At 43.8% G+C, this 22,109-nt stretch overlaps 1 protein-coding gene across 1 annotated transcript in view; it reads right to left on the reverse strand.

The window, feature by feature from the left end:
* Nucleotides 1–566: 566 nt before the first annotated feature.
* The window catches only part of LOC116885875 (protein sidekick-1-like), a 369,013-nt gene continuing 347,470 nt past the window's right edge, over nucleotides 567–22,109 (reverse strand). The window contains exons 4-5 of the mRNA XM_032887199.1: nucleotides 3,960–4,066; nucleotides 567–798 (exon numbers count right to left, since the gene is read on the reverse strand). Coding sequence (XP_032743090.1) covers nucleotides 647–798; nucleotides 3,960–4,066 — 259 coding nt within the window. The 3' untranslated portion in view covers nucleotides 567–646. The remainder of the gene's footprint in view (nucleotides 799–3,959; nucleotides 4,067–22,109) is intronic.

Here is a 22,109-nt window from a genome sequence, read left to right on the forward strand (position 1 = left end):
CAAACAAGGTACACTCCCTCTGGATAAAGTCAAGACTATGAACCCAATGTTCTTTTGAGTCACTAAAACCTCCACATGGAGAAATTGCCTGACACCCAGCACGTATCTTGAATGTGGGGCATGCAGGAAGACCTTGAGATGGGCCTTAGCAGTGAGATTAGCAATAGATGAGCAGGCCCCTAATTGGACAAGAGGAAATAAAGCTGTCATGGAAGAACGAAAGGATAAGGAGAAATAAGCAGTAATTGGCGTTTTATCGTCACTGAAAGGAGCATCAGGCATGAGGCTCAAGGGAAAGCAGAGGGGGAACCCCTCAGCTGTGTAAGTAAACACCAGGCCTGGGGAAATGAGGCGACGACGCACAGTTCAGGGGTGACAGTGGTGAGGTATATTCAACACCAGAGAGAATGGGCTCCAGGGTGGAGAGGAGACCTTGGTTCAGGATGTACAACAAGCAGAAAGCAACGGCACAAGGCTACTTGATTAAACAGCGTAAAAATAGGCAGGCTGGCCGCAAGCAGCTGCTCATTAGGGACACTTCCACTCCAGACGAGGCTTTCCTGCCACCGGTCACTTAGCCGTCCTCTCTCTTACTAAGAGCATGGTACACGCACGTGCAATGAATTACGTCTGCCTTTGGAGCAACTTACATTCTGCTGCTGGGAATGATCTTGTGTCCTTCTCTGAACCATGTCACTTGAGGTCTGGGGCAGCTGATGATAGGCAGTAGGTTTAGAAGTGCCGCGTGTCCTTGAGAAACAGTTTTCCTCTGGTCTGCATCCATGAAGTTCCCCATATCTGCGGAGAAAAATTAGACATTTACGTTCTGGAGCATACCAGTTTTTGAAGGGGAGTAGGGGTCAGAAAGGGAAATGGCTATATTTTACAGTGAAGTCGGTGCTGCCATCATGCTTAATAAGGTGACAGGCGAGAGTGAGCAGCAGTGCTGACGAGTGCAGATGGAGCATCGGCTGAGCCGTGTGCCTCTAAAGCAGTCACAGGCAGGGCCTCCTCAGAGAGGCCACCAGCCTTCGCCATGCTGCAGTAATATAATGACTGCTTACAGTTGGCTGTAACACTAAAACAAAACAAAACAAAAAACAAATTCTGGAAGCCACCCCAGGCCCTGTGACGCAATGCTGGACACCCTGCAGCTACCCCTCCTGCCTGGGTCTCCTCATCCATCTCCCCATCTCAGGGACACTGTCTCCACTCACAAGCCTTCGGAAACCAGTGTGTTCCAATCCTTAGGGGGTTTGCAGAAGACTCTCTTGCCTGCCCCCACACTGATGACATGGCATGGGGCAGTCACTGTTCTACTGATTAAAACAACTAAAGAAATGAGGACCCAGCCATCAGACTAGATTTGAAAGGCTCCCTTTTAAATCAGGAGCCTAAAATATTAAAACAATTTCGATGTTGTGGTCGGATCTAGTCCGTGTATACAGATGTTTCCACACCATATGCTTTGTGTGTGTTCCCATGTATCTTGCATATATGTATGGGGGGGGTGGTTGGAAACACACACATACACATAACACACACACACACACACACACACACACACACACACACACAAGTGTATACATATGTCCACATGGAGGCCTGAGGATGATCATGTATCTGTCTTGATCAATCTCCATGTGTCGTTTGAGATACTGTCCATCACTGAACCGGAGGGTGATAATTGGCTAGATGGGCTGGCCATCAAGCCCCAGGAATCTTATAACTAACTATGCTTGGCTCTGGCTTTATATGTGGAAGCTCAGATCCAAACTTCAATCCTCATGTTTGTGGAACAAGTACTTTAATGACTGAGTAATCCCTTAGCCACTATATACCCATCCATCCATCCTTCCATCCTTCCTTCCTTCCTTCCTTCCTTCCTTCCTTCCTTCCTTCCATTCTTCCTTTCTTTTCTTTTCCTTTCATTTTTTTCTTTGAGGCAGAGTCTCGCTATGCAACCCTGGCTGGCCTGGAAACCACTGTGTAAACTGGAACTCACAGAGATCTGCCTTTTGAGTAATGGGATTAAAGGTGTGTGCTAACCATGCCTGACCACCATAGATTATTAAATACATCTCGTCCTTAGATTTTTTTTATGAAAGAATGCTATCATCTGTAGCTTTATCATTAAAAGCTCTTTTCTATATGACAGGACACACTATGAAGGCACAGATGGGAGAGCTATGTGACACTGGGGAAAACACTCTTGCCTACGTGAACGCGAAGGAAGGCCACACACACTGTGGGAATGGCAGACAAAGTGTGGGACCGAGGGCAAGAAAAACTATGCAAAGCTCAAACTTCATAAACACCATGTTGTGTGCTATAACGAATTCTAGGCTCTTATATTACTCAAATATGGTTTGAGTATTGATCCACAGTCTATTTATTATGTCTTCAATTTTTCTATTGAATCAAAGTTCTGAATTATTCTGTAGATAAATTTGGCAATGGCTTCATCTTCAACAAACCAGAAAGATTGATGGCTCCCTTGAGGCTTAAATAATAGGTAACCACGTAGAGTTCGGGGCCCGCCCTCTGTCATATCAGCGATTATGAGAGGAGTGTGAGATAGGTTCATGTTACTATTGCGAACATAAAACTACAGATCATAACTTGTGCCAATATTAGAAACAGCAATCTTGGAGCCAGTGGAAGAGAAAGACATACTACAGTGTGGCCTCAAGCCTGGGGCATCCTATAATGTAAAATTTCAGAATGTTCTTGTGCTTATCTTTAAACAAGACACTTTGGAAGTCTTTGCAACGACACTGAAGCAGACAGTCCACTGCACAGATGCTCTTCTTCAAAGGCTTCCTGTCAGGGAACGAGAACAGGCACAGGCCAGGCCTCCCGCCCCTAAAGACTTCATGAGAGTCAAGGTCTCTGCCCTTTGATAGTGCCTTCTTTTAAGTTTTATTCCCCAAAGTAGATCTGCCGGATAAAGAACAGATCGCTACAACATTGATGACAACCAGGCCATGACTATCCAATCTACTGAGTAGCACAATGACTTCATAACAGATCATGCAGAAGAAGCAAGGGGATCTGACTTCAGTTCAACTTTTCATTTCCTAAACGTATTTTAATCCCTATACCTATAAGCCAATGGAAGTTGGTTTATACAGAGCAACTCTCTTACCCTTCTTCATGCCCACACAGGCTTGGGAAATCCTTAATCTTTTCAGTTGGAAAAACAGCAAAGCTTCACTTGGGTCCCCAAGTTTGGTTTTAGATTTTAAAATCCCTATCTATCTATCTATCTATCTATCTATCTATCTATCTATCTATCTGTCTATCATCTATCTTCTATCTATCTATCATCTATTTTCTATCTATCTTCTATCTATCTATCTATCTATCATTTATCTATCAATCAGTCATCTATCATCTATCTATCTATCTATCTATCTATCTATCTATCTATCTATCTATCTGTGTGTTTATGAGCATGTGCCACAGGATGTGTATAATTGTGGTCATGTGAAGGTCAGAGTACAACTTGCAGGAATTTGTTTCTCATTTCACCATGTGGATCCTGGGGACAGACTTCCAGAGGTCATCAGTTAAGTGGCAGGGGTCTTCACCTACTGAGATATTTTGCCAGCCCTATTTCCAATTTTAGCCATACTCCTATATTATTAATTATTTTCATAAATTCATTCATCCATCCATTCATTCGATTCGCTCATAAGCAGTGTCTCGTGGTTGCTCTATCTGGCATTGAACTCACTGTGCAGCCAAAAATCATGTTGAACTCCCGATCTTCCTGCCTCTACTGCCCAGGCAGGCTAGGCGAGCCTTCAACTGATTGAACTAACACCCATAGCCCATATCACACTGCTGTTTTAGAGGAATCAATGACAAGGATCAATTGCCAAAACAGAGCTCCTCCCCACAGCTGCTGCAACTCTATTCACCACTTAAGGCCCTTGCTCGTCCCGCACACGTACATGCTACTTGAATTTCTGATTTTCTCTGCAAGAGAGCTCCCATCCTGTTCCGCACCACGCAGCGGTAAAACCCAGCGTCCAGCTTCTGCAAAGAGGGGATGATGTACCTGCAAAATGCCAAAAAAAAAAGAAGTGTTAGTCGTCAAGCCTAGAAAGATCAAGGGCATCTCTTCCATAAGATGCTCAAGTAATCCATTTCTCTGGTACCGAATACAATGAGGAGGTGGATTTTTACATGGAGTCAGACCTCAATCTGTGTCCTGTGTCAGCACAGGGTCATGCATGAATTAGGTTTTACTACACTGTTGGGTTTGGAATAGGTAATGTCCCCATAGGCTCACTTGTTTGAAAGCTTAGTCCCCAGTAAGGAGTGCTAGTTCAGAAGGTTGAACAACCTTTTAAGGATGCAAATTCACTGGAGAAAGCCAGTTACTGGGGAGTCGGGCCTTGAGGTTTTACAGCAGGCCCTACTTGCTATTTACTCTGCTTTTGAACGGCCAATGCAATGTGACCAGCTGCCTCTAGCTCCTAGCTTCTCTGCCATGTCAGACTGTATCCCTTGGAACTGTGAGCCGAAAGAAACGTCCCCTCCCTTAGGCAGCTTTTTGACAGGTATCTGAGAATGTTAGGTAACTCGTGGTCACGGCAATTAAAGCAGACTTGTCAATGTAAGAAAATCACTTATTCTCATGCTGTGAAATCTCAGAGTTTCTGGACATAAATTCTGGAACTACAACTCCTTCACACAAAGCCCATGTTACTCTGTACCAAAGACCATTGCCACCTTCAGGAGGAGCTGTGGTTGTCCTTAGGCAACTCGGGCTTAGGACCAAGACAGTGCTATCTCCACCCCAGTGTGGATGTCTCTTAGTATAATGAATGTTCCTCTGCGTCTCCTTCTTTGTGAGCCTGACACTGAGAACAACTTTGTCTTCTGAGGTGACAGACAAAGTCTCAGATGTAATCACATACCTTGAGTAATAGGGACTGATTCTAGTTTCCATTCCTGGGACTGTAATAATCCCTCACACCCTATACCTCCCTCAAGGCCTCGTCAGCCTTCACAGGACAGTAAATGACACTGTGTCTGTGACAGCCCCGCTGTGAGCATAACAGCAGTTTTGTAAGCCAGCATGTTTGAAACCTGTAAGCAAACTGGGGTGTAGTTAATAACAACTGTCAAGAACCCAACAGCTCCTGAGCCCAGACCTGAGATGGTACTTGACTGAATCATAGACCATGTTCACAAACAAACCAAGAACTAGCTTTGTGCAAACCATCTGTCTGATGGGTTAATGTTTAAAATATATAAGGAGCTCCTTAAAGCTGAGAAGGCAGAAATCTGAAGAAATTTAAAGAAGAAGGAACATGGGGAAGAGGTTTGCGAAAAGGTACTCAGCGCATTCATGTCTGGAAAATGCAAACCCTAACCACACTAAGACAGCATCATCCAGCACCTAAGAAACTGAAGAATAAAAATCAAACCATGCTGAGGAAGGAGAGAAGGGAACAGATTTGTCCAGTGCTGCTGGGCATATAACCAGAGACACTACTACAGAACAGAGGGTTCTCTGCAGAATTAAACCTGGAACTATTATAGACCCAACCCTGCTTCTCTGAAAGGGAATTGTGATGATTTGTATATGCTCAGCCCAGGGAGTGGCACTATTAGAAGGTGTGGCCTTGTTGGAGTAGGTGTGGCCTTGTTGGAGTAGGTGTGGCCTTGTTAGAGTAGGTGTGGCCTTGTTGGAGTAGGTGTGGCTTTGTTGGAGTAGGTGTGCCACTGTGGGCATAGGCTTTAAGACCCTCTCTCTAGCTGCCTAGAAGCCAATCTTCTCTTAGCTGCCTTTGTAACAAGGGTGAACTCTCAGCTCCGTGTTTGCCTGGACACTGCCATGTTCCCACCTTGATGATAACGACCTGAATCTCTGAGCCTGTAAGCCAGCCCCAATTAAATGTTGTCCTTTATAAGAGTTGCTTTGGTCACAGTGTCTGTTCACAGCAGGAAAAACCCTAACTAAGACAGGAACTGAAATTAAGGATTTGAAGATACTGAAGTCCATGTTCACTGATGCTCCATTCCATGAAATCTCTAGAATAACCCCAAGAATCTATCAACACAGGAACAGATGAGACATTATATATGCACAAAACAATACACTATATAGCCTGAAACCAAGAAAGCCAGGTTTCCCCCCAAGAACATGAACGAACCTCATGGACACTATGCTCACTGAAAGAAGCCAGTCAAAGGAGAACCAGCATGTGATGGTGACAGCAGAGTAGGTGGAATGGGGGAGGAAGCAGTGCCAAAGAAAACCAATTTTAGTTTATAAAGTGAAAAGTTGTCCATGTACTGTAAGGCATAGAGTACACAGCTAGTAATATGGTATTGTGCATTCAAGTTTGACCAAGAGACAAACTAGGTATTCTTTAAAATGTTTTAAATTATGTGTATTATCAAGGTGGGTGGACATGATGTGTGGAGGGTATGCCTGCCACAGTGCACATGTGCAGGTCACAGGACAACTCCGTGGAATCAATTCTTTCCTTCTACCTTTCCATGGGCCTCAGTGATTGAACTCAGGCCAAAAAGCTTGGGTGGCAAGAGCTTTTACCTACTAAACCATCTTGCCGACCCTCTATGTTCTTCTTACAGAAAAATAGCGCTGAAAAGACAGGGTTGCGTGGGATGAAGATGCAGAGGTGGGAGGGTAGCCTGAGGGCATGTGCTTATCCCTAACACACTGGGTTATGTGCACTACACATAGACAGTGTGTTCTATGCCTACGTATCATATTAAAGTACATCGTGTGGGCTGAGGAAATGGCTTAGCATTACAAACATGAGGGCCTGAGTTCACCTCCCCAGAATCTACCAAGAAGGCTGTGCACAGTGGCACACACCTATAACGCTAGTGTTGAGCATGCTGTGTACACAGGGGGACCTGTGGTCACATCCCTGGAACTCTCCAGGAAGGCTGTGGACTGCTGCAAACACCTATAACCCCAGGGTGGATAAGGACAGAGGCAAGAACGTTGCTAAGGCTTTCTGTCCATAAACTTAGATCCATAGTCAGGGAGAGATCCTGTCTCAAGGCCATAAGGAGGAGATGGGAGTGATGGAGTCGGGCACCTGACACTGTACCCTGGCCTCAGTGAACACTCACATTTGTATGAACACTAAACTGAGTAACATAAAATGAGATATGTGGGTTAGGAGTATAGCTCAGTGGTAGGGGGCTCACTCATCAGATCCAAGGTCCTAGCTAAAAGGGTTAATTAACTAAAAACAAACCAACAGTACGTTCACACTGTAACAGAACAAAGAAAACTACCATCTCTGAATGAAGAAAAAAAGGAGTAAGACTTGAGGCCTGGGTCTCGTTCACGCTGAGAAGGGGTGGGTCATAAAGAGGAGAGCTTGAGTGTACACAAACACCCTAACATCTGAAAATCACAGTGGAGCTCTCCCTTAACAAAAGTGATGTTTCGGCTGTGGCTGCCTGGTCTTCTGAAGACATGTCCTCTTACAAAGTCCAGTCAGAAACTCTTAAAACAACTCAGGGAAAAGTCAAAGTGTTAGTGGGTTCTATTTGCTCAGTACCAAGCAGACCTAGGTGCATTGATATTCAACTAATCGTTCATCTCTTTTATTCAAGTATGTCCAATTAGTCACCCTGGAGAAGGAACCCAGAGGAATGATTTTAAGTGAACGAAACCCTTGGACAATGCAGGCAATTCAGCAGTGAGCAAATATTAATCACAGTGAGTCTCCCTCTGATAACCTTGTGGTGGTCCTGTGGCAGGACTCATAAAATCTTTTATGATAAGAAAAAATATTGCTGGGCATTAATCTTAAAAAAACTCTGTTCTATTATGAGGAACAGTTCATCCCAAACAAAATTAATTAGTGAAGACAATCAGAATAATACCAAACCAGGCACAAAGAGTCAATGCTGTGTATTTAAATTTCAAATCAGACTGGAAGGCTGCATGCTTTGATTGTTGTGTACTGTGATTACAGGAACGAGGGTTCTGAGATCAGGTTAAAGCAAAATCAACCGAAGTTTTTTTAGAGAAGTTTAAGGACAGGTCATTGCAGCACTGGGAAGCCACAAGGACAATTTGATCATGGCGACATAACCACACTTATATAACGGTTACCCGTTCTGCTTTTTTCTCTTTTTAACTATCCTGCATAGATGTAAAATTCTTTTGAATTTCTACAATAATCTTATATGCTAATGCACAAAAATAGCATTGCTTCCAAACAACAGGAAGAGGCAGCTAGCAAACTGAGTATTAGGCATATGCCGCTGTGCGCTGTCTCTGAGGATAATGTCACACCAGGGGAAAATACACAAAAGCGTTGTGAAGTCCCCCACCTCTTACCGGAATTCCTGCGCAAATTATGTTCACCTAACAGATGGGAGTGTTCGTGGTAAGCCCACTGTTTATAAACACACATTTTTAAGCAGGAAAAGTTTCCTGGCTCATTTCAGGAAGGTATGATAAAATCGTGGTACCATATGTTGCTCAAACACAGGCAACGCTCGCTCCTGCTCTGGACAAAACTGAGCCAGTGTGTGAATGTGTATGGGATTCTGATAGACCAACTTAGCATTCTCTAGGCCAACAGAACAGATCCCACCAATGCCAGGGATGAGAGGGCTTTGTCAGCGGGGGACAGTACATCAGCCTTCAATGCTACTCTAAACATCCATTAGAACTACCCAAGGCTTTCTCTAGAGAACATATTCAGATCCATTCCCACCCAAATTATGAAGTGGGTCAGGACGGAAAATTGACACAAAGTCTGCCCAGGATCTGAACCTCCTTCACTTTTTGCACACTCCTCTAAGAGCATGTCTCAGAGGAGAAAGGACCGCACTGGCTAATCAATCCTGGGCTCACTCCAGGGCACAGAGTCATCGCATGGCCAAGTCAGCACTGCTGCTGGCCTGAGATCTGACTGGTGAGGGGGAGAAACAAGGCAGAGGTTGGACACGATAGTGACCAGACATGACAGTTGTGGTCAGACAGTACAAATACAACATGGGATTTAGTGTTGTGGCTGTGGAACGTGGTGGTGAGGGGGCCTGGAAATGATGGGGTATGGCAATGGTGAGATATCAAAATGGTGGTAGAAATGAGGGTGGGAGAGACAAGGCAGAAGAAGGGACGAACAGTGGTGAAGACACAGCAGCACCTGGACAGGTGTAGCAATGAGAGTATTTGACGGCCACTGGGGCAGTAGCTCAGATCAGGGTGTTCAGTGTGAGTCTCTCAGCAGACTGGTTTCTGGCATGACTGTGGGGGGGGGGGGCAGGCAGTTCACTTCATTCCACTCTGCCTAGTCCCTGGTAGCCCCACGATTCTAAAGATGCTCCACTATTGGTTCAAAAGCACAATTCACCCGAGACGCTAATGATAGTTTATTTCTGGGATCTGATTCTTCTCAGAATCAACTCCAAATACAACCAAAACAACTAAAGGAAAGATTAAAACTAAACAAATTGACAGTGACTATGGCTTCCTGCTGAACTACCTATGACTGTTCATTGGTAAAGAGTCAAAATGACATGGGGGTGTGGTGAATGCCTAGGAAAAATTACGCTGCTGTATGGAATTTTTGAACTATCGTATCTCTAGAAATGTATGATAAAATATGACTTACGTTTATAAGTTGCTGCTTGGCAGGCATTCCCAACAAGAAGCTATTAGGACTGAGAATACTTACCAGAGTAACAAGACCACACCTCCAGAACAAAGTCAGATCTACATATCTCTTGATAGTCAGGAATCATACAAGTAATTCTGGGTGGGGGTGTAGCTCAGTTCATGGAAGGTCTGCCTAGCAGGTACAAAGTCATGGGTTTGAGCCCTAGCACCACATAAACCAGGTAGGGTACCACACCCTATAATTCACAAACTTGGGGGTGTGGGGGATATGAGCAGGAAGATCAGGAGTTCAATTCATCCTTGGCTACATAGGAGATCCCAGTTAGCCTGGACTAAGAACTCTGCCAACCAACTAACCAACCAACTAACCAACCAACCAACCAACCAACCAACCAACCAACCAACCCATAAAGTAATGCTAATATCGATGATAAAAAATAAAAATTTGAGGCCAGGATGTAGCTTAACGATTTAATATTTGCCTAGCAGTATGAGACTCTAGTACAATGTGAACAAGAACACAGTAAGGAAATGAACTAATAGGGCGGGGCAAGCCTAAACGATAGAAGGAGGCTTCCCTGTCATCCGTAAGGTACAGACTCAATCCACAGAGCCACACACAAGCCCTCTATCTACCTATTTTACATAAATAAATACCAGCTTTATAAGCTTTTATGATTTGAACAAAAGTTCTTATTTTTACAGTTAAAGTGGGGGGGGGGTTAGGGAAATATACAGTAAAAGCCATCACCTCATCTTGGGAAGGTTAGATGCTAATTATGTTTTCAATTTTATTTTTTTTATAAATTTCCTGTATTAAACTTTAAAAAACAATAATCCATAGTGGAGTGAGTTTGTGGCTGACTGTTTCCTCGAGCGAAATAATGATGAAAAAAAAGCTACAGTGGAATTTGATAAGAAAATAGACGCACAATTTTGAAGGTGTGACAGTGTCATACACACGGGGCAAGTTCAAGGTTATGTCCTTAGAAGAGTTAAGTCATCGGTATGAAGTTAAAGTGGACAGAACAGAGAAGAATGAGGTACCGTCAGGAACCTGTGTTTGCCAAAAATTACTGTGTGTGTGTGTGTGTGTGTGTGTGAGAGAGAGAGAGAGAGAGAGAGAGAGAGAGAGAAAGAGAGAGATTGATTTTAAGTGAAGAAGGAAAATAACCATATACCTGTGGGTATGGCCCACGTAATGAATGGGCAGTAGTTGCATTAGGGTTCAGTCTGGATGTCTAAAGCTTGCAGAGTCCAATGGGATGCCGATGTCACCCAAGCTTCTCACTGACACCTACCACGAATGACTGGGCTTAGACCTTATCCCAACACTGACCAAAGCCAATCCAAACTTCAAGAGTTGCTGTCGAGACATCCCTAAGTCTCTCCGGGACCCTGTGATTATTTTCTTTCTTTTTACCAACGTAAGCAATGTTTTGAAGACTGCTCCTTCTTTCTTGGTCTAATCAGGGGCAGAAAGGTGAAAATCTCCATTTCATGAAGCTCAAGCATGTGACAGGAATCAGTCTGTCGGATCTAACCTTATTAGGATTAAACACTCTGAAGTCAGTAAGAATTGAATGTCAGAAAACCTTTGGGAAAGACGGAATTGATTTTTTTTTAAGGACAAAATCTTTCATTCCATCTCTGATTACTTAATTCTTTATGATGTGAGATTCTCTGTGAGACATAAAAAATGGGGACCATCGTACCAAGAATTAAAGTATGAAGATAAATGTTACTTACACTCTACACGGTTAGAAATATCTACACAGAACCATAATGAAATAGGAGCCTAAACTGTAAGCACTGTAACAAGTAACAGTGGGTTAGGAACACACAGTTAAAAGCTTCTGGTGGTCTCATTTGGAAGGACTTGTCAACAGTGAATCACATTGGTTGAGTTGTTCTACTGGCTAAAGCTTTTCATTTAGATTCCACAACGATCCTAAGACAGAAGATTCCAGAGAGATTAATTACCTACACCCGAATCATCTCCAATAAGGACTTTAGGAAGCCACACATCAATTCTGTTTAAGAAGTTGTCCAGGAACAATCTTGTCTGCTCTGACTACGTAGCCAAGGAAAGACCATCAAACTGAAGCTAGAAGCCAATGTGCATGGCACACGGCTCTGTGAGGTCCACATGCTGACTGGCCACACCTCAGTCATATTAAAGATCTAGGCTACACATCTTGGCACACGTTACACTGTACAAGCCTGGAAGCTCAAGGAGGGTCATGTTTGCTTGGAGTAAGATGGCAACCGCCCATCCATTTTTACATTCCTAAGTTTATTACCCCATCTTTCTAGACAAAACAATACTTAACTTGGTACCTCAGAAATGAGGGATCCAGTTTTCAATGATGGGATTCACCAATACAGGTTTATGATAAAGAAGAAAGGTAAAGCCTATAAGAAGCTTTACACCCAGTTCATAGCTATCTATATACCCGGTACTAGAAACCAAGTAAGGGATACAGTGTGAAACTACAAGAGATCCTATTTTACCTAAATCTCATAGCTTTCGTGGCTGAGTTGAGCCCAAATGAAATCTGGCTTTTGTAACTGAGTCAGTTCCCAGAACAGCACTCCTGGAGTATAAACCATCAGAGGAGAATTAACATGAGCCAAGGCTATGGCTTGCTTCTTCCAAGAAAGAATGCTCAGACACACCTTTACTTGCTGACCCACAGATTGAGAAATAATAAATTAAAAACACTGTGTATGCAGATGCTTCTCTTGGCTCAGTGAAGGATTCTAATTGTAAGTGTGCCTCAAGATGTCAAGCCTAAAGAATATAAACAAGAGACTCGTCTGCAAATGAAGATATTTTAAAACTAATTTAATAAAAACTAAGTCTTCAGACCCAAGGAAACAGTATTCTGCCCAATAGCCAGGCCTTCTTATTTCTCTCAATATTTGAAGTTTTCAGTGTAAATATTTTGCACACTGCTTGTCAGATTTATCCCTAAACATTTCAGTGTTTGCCATTTTTATTTAATTGTTGTGTGTAATGTATTATAGATGAGAATGACTCGTCTAAAACATAGATATAAATCACATATAACTGATGTTTACATGTTTATCTTATATCCAGTAACATTGCTGAATTCACTGTAGAGATGATCATGCTGTTTGAAAATGAAAGCAGTCTTTTTTTTTTTTCCTTTGCAGTGCTGAGAATTTCTTTTTCTTGCCTTATCGCATTGGCTAGTAAGTCTGCAATCATAATTCGATGCTTTGTAACTTTGTGGTTCTTATTCAAATTAGGGAAAAAAACCTAACATTATTACTGTAACTATTTCCCTTGCCCCTTCTTTGGTTCTAGTTATACATATATTTGTTCTTGTTACTCTCTAATGCTCACTTAATTGTTCCTTTGATATGCTTTTTATTTTTTATAGTTCTACTGCTATATTCACGAGCTTACTAATATTTCTTCTGAGCATTCCAATCTTCATCAGAGGCCGTTTTAACTTTAGCATTTGTTTTAATTTGATTATTACTTTTTTCACTTTGATTGTCACCATCTCACAGTCTTTCTCTGCTATTTGTGTCAGTTTTCACTTGGCTTCAATCTTTTCCTCCTCATTTCAGATCACACTTTCCTGCCTCTTTGCAAGCTCATGAAACTGACTAGATTTTAGATACTGCAGAGTTTAAGTTGTTGCATCCTGACTGGGCATTCTTACAAATGTACTTGGACTCTGTAGTGCTATTGTGAAGATACCCAGAAGTAACTCATGCAACCCCTTCAAAGTATTGCTTTTCAACTGTAGCTAGGTGGGACAGAACAGATTTCATTAAGACTGATTTGTGCTGAGGATAGAATACCCACTCCTATGTGAACAGGGAGCCACTACTCATTACCTGGGTAATTCTATACTGGCCTTGAGCGGCTGCTTCATGCCAATAAGCCAAGGCAGTCTCCAGAAATATTTCTCCACACATTCCTTTGCATCTTCTGCTCTTGAGAAATCTAGAGTTCCTATCTGCCTCCTGCCCCGCCCTGAGATCTAGCTTAGTGAGGACACCACCTGGGTTCTCATTTTATGGCTTCACTTGGAAATTCCACGAAGGCAGGCACTGTGGGCAGTTGCATGGCTCTCCCTGTTTTGACCCTATCTCTTAGGGATCACCACCTTCCACTGTCTAAGATCTGGCGTCTTAAAAACAATTTCACTGACTTTATTTTTTTTGTCATGCAAATGTCTAAGTTCGATCCCATAACACATTCTTATCCATAGGCAAATAGACTCTAATAGCCTAGAGAGGGTGGGTATCTGCCCAGCTCTTGTGCTGTTTGAGGCTCATTGTAAATAAGGTTGTTTGTGTCTTTTATCAGGGAACTAAATGGTCAATGGCGGGGTAGAAACTCCAGGTCAGGATTAAAAATGCACACGGCACTCTCTGGATTAGATCAGCTTCAGGGCACGTCTGTGGGGATTTTCTTGACTCATTTCGCTGAGGAGGAGGACATACCCTGAGTGAGAGCAGCAGCATACCCTAGGCTGAGGTCTTGGAATAACGAGAGAGCAAGCAAGCTGAGCTCCAGCATGCTTCTCTCTGCTTTTTGAATGCATATACAGCATGGCTGCCCCCCGACTCCTGCCGCCAGGCCTTCTCTTCCATGATGAACCGAACCCTCATTCTGGGAGCCAAAACAGCTGCTCCTTCCTTAAGTTGCTCTGGCCTGTCGTTTTAATCACAGCAACAGCAGGAGTAACTAAGGTGACTCTTTGCTTTTAAAGGGAGAAGTCTATGGAAGGAATGGCTCAGGCTAGAGAGAGACAGCAGTGAATGGCTTGGTTGATGGGAAGGAGACCTGGGAGAAACTATACATTCAAAGGAAGAAACCACATGCTGATAAGGAGTACAGCGGAGAGTGAAACGTGGGGTCTAGCATCACTGGGCAACTCCCACTTCAGAGAAGGCACCGGTCGAGCTCCTGGCCAGACTCAATGGTGACGTCATCTAAATGCGCACGCAGTAGCCAGTGAGATGAGATTCATGCAGATCCGATCCGCTTGTGAGGCCTGAGGCTACTAAGGGGTCTAAAAGTACACACTCCTCTCAAAGCTGGTCCGGCGTTTGCCACGGTCTGGCACTGGCCACTCTTAGATGCCAAAGCTGGCTTTATCATGGCACTTCCCAATGGACAAAACGTCACTAGGACGTCTTATAAAAACCATCTTGGGTTGAGGACATAGCTCGCTGGTAGACGGCTTTCTTGCCACGTACAAGACCCTGCGTGGACCATCAGTACTAGAAGCAAATGCTGTCCTGATAATAGTTTTACTATTGACTGGGCTAAATCCACACAGTGATGGGAAGGTGGGGGCACTTATGACGCTCAGCTTTCCCGTGCGGCAGCCTCCCTACGCCATTCTCTGTGCTCTTCTTCAGGTGGGTTTTACAAATCTCCTTTAAAAGTTATCCCCAGGAATTTAATAATTTTTATTGATACGGTGAAGTTTCCTTGTCTTTCTCTTTTTATCAAACAGGAGAAAATAGCTTTCCCTTAACCATCCCTATTTTCACTGGAATCAAAACTAATAATAAACATCCATCAAGTTTCTATTGTTGTTGTGGCACAGAATTGAACTATGGAGATGCGTCTCCTAAGAAAATGACGACATTTTTAGACTATCCAATTATCCCCACTGTTATAATAGGCATACTGCGCGAGCATTAAGAAATTCCCCACACATGGCTACACATCCGCTTGGAATATAAATATTAAAGGCCTTTTTCCTCAGTGCAGGCCAGAACTCACAGATGTTTCCTGTAAAAATTGTATGCAAATCCAGCTCAGATGCCTGTGCAAACTTAGCTTAATTACCCAACCTCCGTTGCCACGCCGCCATGTCCTCACCTGTGCCTAAAAGGTGGCATAAGTATTAATGTGAACCGAAACATCGAAAAATTCACCGAAATCCACAAGCATCCGGTAATACAAGAGGCAGAGAAAAGACTATTCTTAGTCGGTGCTGGGAAGGGTGAAATTACGTGGTTATCTCCTTACAGTGTTAGCATTTTCCTGACTGACACCAGGGGAGGTAAAATCGGTGCTCACTCCAGGCAAGGCAGCCATCACCTCATCCTTGTTTTTCAATTTGAGACTTACAAAGGTCTCGGGAAGGTTAACGCGGGACAGCTGGAAGTGTTCCGGGGAGGAGGTAGAAGAAAGAATAATTTGAAAGGAATAGCATGCGATTTTTAAGCAGCTTTTACATCTGGACAAATTGATGACAAAATACAATGGATTCTTGATAACTCATCTCAGAGTCTGAAGACCCCGGTGAACGGAATGCAATTCATCACTTCCACCGCAAGCCGCGGCTGCTTCAGAGGAACGCGTGCCTCCTCCTTGTGCTCCCAGAGAAGCAGTAGCGAGGCAGCTGCCTTATTTTAATGGTCCATGTATAATGAGCCACTACTTTGGTCTTGCTTCAATGCAACCACCACCGTTTTGTCTTCTCGAGGATTATCACCACATATTTCAAACAAATAGGTAAATTTCGCTACTGGAAAGAGCGGTGGAGAACGAAATAAAACCTAAACAATGCACCCTTTCACATACTTTTAGGTTAACACTACATTTAAGAGGTTGCATGTATAAAAATAGCCTGGGGCTTTACGAGTGACAATCAGGGGAGATGGCGCAGTTGGTACAGTAGCTTGGTTTGACCTGGGTTCAATCCTCAGAACTCACGTCAAAACTCCAGATATGGAGGTGCACACTTGTGATCCCTCAGAACTCGTGTCAAAAATCCAGCAGATTGGTGTTGATGTTTTGCTAGATGTGGGGGGTGCACACTTGTAATCTGAGCACTGGGGAGGTAGAAATAGGCCTGGCCAGCCACCCTGCCTAACCTAGGTGGTAAACTGCAGATCCCAGTAAAAGACCTTGGCACAAAAGAGGAAAGGAAAGGATGAAAAATGGAAGAGTGTCTGGGGAGGACAGCTGAAGTTGTCCACGGGCACGTGCGTGCACATATGCACGTACACACACACACACACACACACACACACACACACACACACACAACTACCTCCAACAGGATGCCCACAATGATACAATGCCCACCTCAGGTTCAACATCTACCTTTCCCCTCTCCCCAAGGTGGAGACCCACAGAGAGACTCATAGGCAGTGGTTCCCGGCCTTCCTAATGCTGTGCCCCTTTAATATGGTTCCTCATGTCGTCCCCAACCATGAAACTATTTTGTTGCTTCTTCACAACTGTGGTTTTGCCACTCATGTGAATTGCAATGCTTATGTCTCCTGTGTAGGATATCTGATACATGACTCTCCAAGGGGGGCGTGACCCACAGGTTGAGAATCACTGCTCTAAAGAGCACTATGCATCTTGTTCCTGTGAGGAGGAAGGGATCACTAAGAAGAGCGGGGAGGGAAAGATTATCATGATGCCCAGACAAAAAGCCTGGCCCCGGGTAGCTCCTTCTCAGAAAATATACTAAGAAAACTGAAGGTCAGGGGACAACATCCCTTTCTAGGTAGCCACACCAGGTTGGTGGCTTTGAAGGCCTCTTGCCATAGGCCACCCACCTCCCAAATCTTTGGGGCCCTGCTGCTAAGTATCTGAGGCACACTGATTATGTACTATGGTTTTTATTAGCACCCACTGGCGTGGGATTTACTATATCATTTCACAGATGACAAGACTAGGTCAAAATGGTTAACTTCTCCACCAGTGTGCAAGCAAGATGGGAACCTGAAGTTCCCAGAACTCAAGCCACATGTGTCTGAGAGCATCGCTCATCTACAGTCTCATCCCCAAGTTCACTTTCTGGGTGTTGTTGTTGTTGTTGTTGTTGTTGTTGTTGTTGTTGTTTGTTTTGTTTCTTTGCTTTTACACCAGTTAGCCAATCCCCATAACATCACACACTAACACTGAGGAATACTGCCAGGAGTCAGTAGAAGGTTGAAGGTGTGTAAGGAAATGGGGTATTTTACACAGTGAAATACACAATGCTTCCAATACCGCACATGAAATGCGATTGGTCCTGTGATGGTTCCTATTGGCTGTCAACTTGACAGGGTCAGGAATGACCTCTCAGTACGTCTGGGAGGGAGATTCTAGTTGGGTTCATTGAGGTGGGAAGACTCACACTGACTACGGGTAGCACCATTCCATGGGCTGGGGTCCTGGGCTGAGTAAAAGGAAGAAAGTAGACAGAGCCCCAGCAGTCAGCTTCTCCACTTCCTCATTGAGAACACACCTCTGCTGCCATCGCTTGACCTCCAAGATGGGCTATGCTCTCAAACTGCGAACCAAAACAAGCCCTCCTTTCCCTGAAGTTGCTTCCATTGGAACTGGGAAAATAACTAACAAGGCCACTTCTTGTAAATCTTTCCATCAGGGCACACAGCCAAACTGCTCGAGGTCACGGAATCTATACAGGAGTTGGAGCTGGGGTTCCAACTACAACTGCTCTATTGGTCTGTGACAACTGTCCTATTGCTGTGATAAGTTGATCCCCACAGAGTAGGTAACTAGGGATGGGACTACATTAGTGATCGTCAAAAGTCCTACTTGTTAAAGGGTAAGCACGTAACAGAAACAAGCATAGGGTGGTGAGGAGGGGAGGAGGCAGATGCACAGAGGGGATGAGAGCTGGTGAGGGGGAACATGCATGGGTTCCTAGGCTTGGTCTGCAGATCAATGCATCCAGCCTTCAGTGGGCTGCCATAACCAGAAAGCAGCGGTTTTATAGGAAAGCTTATAACCACATATGTGGAAGTGGGACACTTTAGATAGCACACACACATGTGTGCACATGTATGCATGCACATGCATGCACAGTGAGATCAAGAAAGAGTGAGAGATAGAAAAAGAAAGAAAAGAAAGAAAAAGGGGGAGAAATAAATGTTCAGATAGACAGATAGACAATTGAAGCAAGCTGAACATGGGCTATGCATCACGTATTACAACTTGTGGGGTAGATAAGGAGGATGAGTTGGTGGAGCGGACCCTCTCTATGGTCCATTCCTTCTTAAGTCATGAAAGCAGCATGATTTTGACTACGTTGGGGCCTCATGACCTTTGGCGACTTTGGTAACTTTTGAACCCCATCAACTTTTGAACTCAAAAGTGCAGCATGCAGCGTGACAGTCCTGAGGGAATGAGGACTACAGGAGCTAAGCCGCAGGTGCTCCCAGGTGCTCCCAGGTGCTATTGAGCTATACAGACAGGACTCCATCAGGCCCACAAAGGAGGCAAGCAAGGCCTAACATTTAGGGGCCAAAAGAGAACGAGCAACAATCCACCCAACTGAAGAATTATCAGAATTAGCAAACGTCTCTCAGTAAGGTTCTTAAATATAAATGGGCTTGGATCAGAGAGAAAGAGAGAGTGAAGGGAGAGGGTGGGAGGGAGACAGAGAGGGAGAGGGAGAAAGCCTGGCTGACTGCATTCAAAAATGAGGCAGGGGCAGGTAAGATGGCTCAGTGGTTAAGAGCACTTGTTGCTCTTGTACAGGACCCGTGTTGGGTTCCCAGCACCCATGAGGTGGCTCACAACCATCCTACTTCTAGTTCCAAGAGATTCCACCCTCTTCTGACCCTTTAGACCCAAATGTGGGACACGAATATTCAGACGAGGAATTCACACACCAAAATATACATCTTTAAAAACATAGATCCACAGGCTGGAGAAATAGCTCGGGACTCAGGAGTGGCACTGGCTGCTCTTCCAGAGGACATGGCTGGATTTCCAGCACCCCTATGACAGCTCACAACTGTCTGGACTCCAGTCCCAGAGTATCTGATGCTCGCTTCTGGTATACACCGGCACTGGGCATACACGTGCAGTGCACAGACATCCATGTAACAAAATACTGACACATATAGAATAAAAATTGAAGTGAAAAAAAATTCTAAATTAGATCGAATCGTCTGTTGTTTCCAAGAAACATGACTACTGGTAAGAATATCCACAGAGCAAAAGACCAGGACAGAGAAAGGCAATGTATCAAATAACAGGAGGCAAAAGTAGCCTGGCATGTCTGCTCCAGTACTGATAAAGTTGACTGTAAGCAGAAGCGGGCCAAAAACACTTAGAGGGTTGGGGAGAAGGCTCAGCGCTGAGCTAGGCAAACAGCTCAGACCTGACTCTGATTTCCACACCCAAGTGAGAGGCTGAGTTACACGAGTGTCTGTAACTGCAGTGCTGTTGGGGAAATGGACACAGAAGGCTTGCTGGGGCTTGCTGGTTCATTGGGGGACCCTCTTTTAAAGGAACTCAGTAGCAAATGATACCTCCTCTGGCCAATACTTGAATACACATAGGCACACACACCTGTACACACATGTACAAACACATAGACCATATACACAGTTATATACACAGTCACACAGTGCACACAAAGAAGGCCATGATGTATTAATAAAAGCCACAATTCACCAAGAAGATACAGCAATCCTAACCGTATTCACACCAAATCTGGGGCTCCCGATTTCATAAAACGAATATTAACGGACAGAAAAGGTCAGAGACGTCCCCCCGAGCAGAAGCAACCGGTGATGTCAATAACCTACTCCCATTTTTAGATGGGTCATCCGGATGAAGATCGGAAGAGAAACCCACGGTTAAAATATACCAGAGGTCAAAAAGACTTACCAGAAGCATACAGAAGATTTTGTCCAACAGAAACAGAGTACACGTTCCTCGGTAATCATGAAAATTCTCTAAGACCTTCTCAGCCCAAATCAAGCCTTAAATACAGAGCAACTAGATTTTAAATCTTTATCGGATCATAATAGAATAAAATTAGAAGTCAATGCAGCAGGAGAAACCCCAGAATCTACGCAAATGAATGGAGACTAAGAAATACACTCCCGCATGACCACAAGGCCAACAAAAAAAAAAAAAAAAAAAAAAAAAATCAGCAAGGAAATCACAGGTCCCCAAATCTGATAAAAGCACAACCGACTAAGCACAACTTAGCAGAACCTTCGGATGCCACAAAGGCAGTTCTGAGAAGACATCTTTAACCATGAGTGTCCACGCTCAAAAACGAAAAACAAAAACGAAAAAACGAAACAGGATAAATGACCTAATGCTGTTCCTCTAGGTCTTAGAAAATCAGGGGCAAATCAACACAGAAGCAGGCGAGGGCAGGAATGACCGTGACAGGGGTTGGGGATTTAGCTCAGTGGTAGAGCGCTTGCCTAGCAAGCACAAGGCCCTGGGTTCGGTCCTCAGCTCCAGAAAAAAAAAAGAAATGACCATGACGGCGACTACAAGATTGATACATGGAATCAGTCTGAATCAATTCTTCAAAATACACAAAACTAACCCCTAGCCAAACATAAAAAAGAAAGAGACAGAAGCCCCAAGATACTAAAACTAGAGAAGAGAGGGGAGAGGTTTTTCAGAGGCCAGTGAAATCTAGAGGATCGTAGGAAACACTATGAACACTTTCATTCCAAATCTAAAGCCCTGAAAAATTTAAATGAAATGACTACATCTCTAAGCTAAATCGAAAGGATATGAGGAAGTAGAACAGATTCATAAAAACCAATGAAACCAAACCAGTATTAAAACGTTTTCCAGCAAAGGATCCAGAAAGAGTCACTACCAAATTTTGCCAAATCCTCAAAGACAAGCTAACGTGAGTAATCCACAAACTGTTGCATGGCATAGTAAGGAGAAAGAAAAAAAAAAAAAAAAAACCACAAAAACATCAAAAAAAACCCCAACGACAACAACAAACAGGATCAATGAAGTTGTTCAATGAAGGCAAAACTTCCCTGAAACTAAAACCAGACAGACAGACAGACAGGCAGGCAGGTGGGCGTATGTGTATATATGTATATATAGTATTAAAGAGACCCTGTAACTTACATTAATATGTTATGCACGCACACACACACATGCACACACACACTCACACACACGCATGCACACACATGCATGCACACACACACACACACTCACACACACACATACACACACACACACACACACACACACACACACACACACACACACACACACACTGGCCGATTTCTCAAATGAACACAGAGGCAAAAGTTCTCAATAAAATTGTTGTAGACCAAATTCAGGAACACACAAACGCCATACACCACTACCTACCAAGGTGGTTCCACCCCAATACATGCAAATGAGTAGATTCAAGGACAAAGGACAGGATCATCTCCATACCTGGCTTTTGACAAAGCTCAACATCCGTTTGTGATAAAAGGAAAAACGACAACAGCAACAACAACAACAAACAAAAACAACAAACAAAAAACAAAACCAACAACAAAACAAAAAAGCCTGATGAATAGGAAGAAAACACTTCAGTACACTAAAAGGCTACCTGTGACAAACCTGCAGCCAGCCTCACAGCAAAGAGCAGAGAGAACTGCAAGCATCCCCTGCTAAGTCAGAGGAGGAGAGGCGCTCACTGTCCTCACTTTCCTTCAC

Source organism: Rattus rattus, chromosome 16 (genome assembly GCF_011064425.1).
Source record: "Rattus rattus isolate New Zealand chromosome 16, Rrattus_CSIRO_v1, whole genome shotgun sequence".
Lineage (NCBI taxonomy): Eukaryota > Metazoa > Chordata > Mammalia > Rodentia > Muridae > Rattus > Rattus rattus.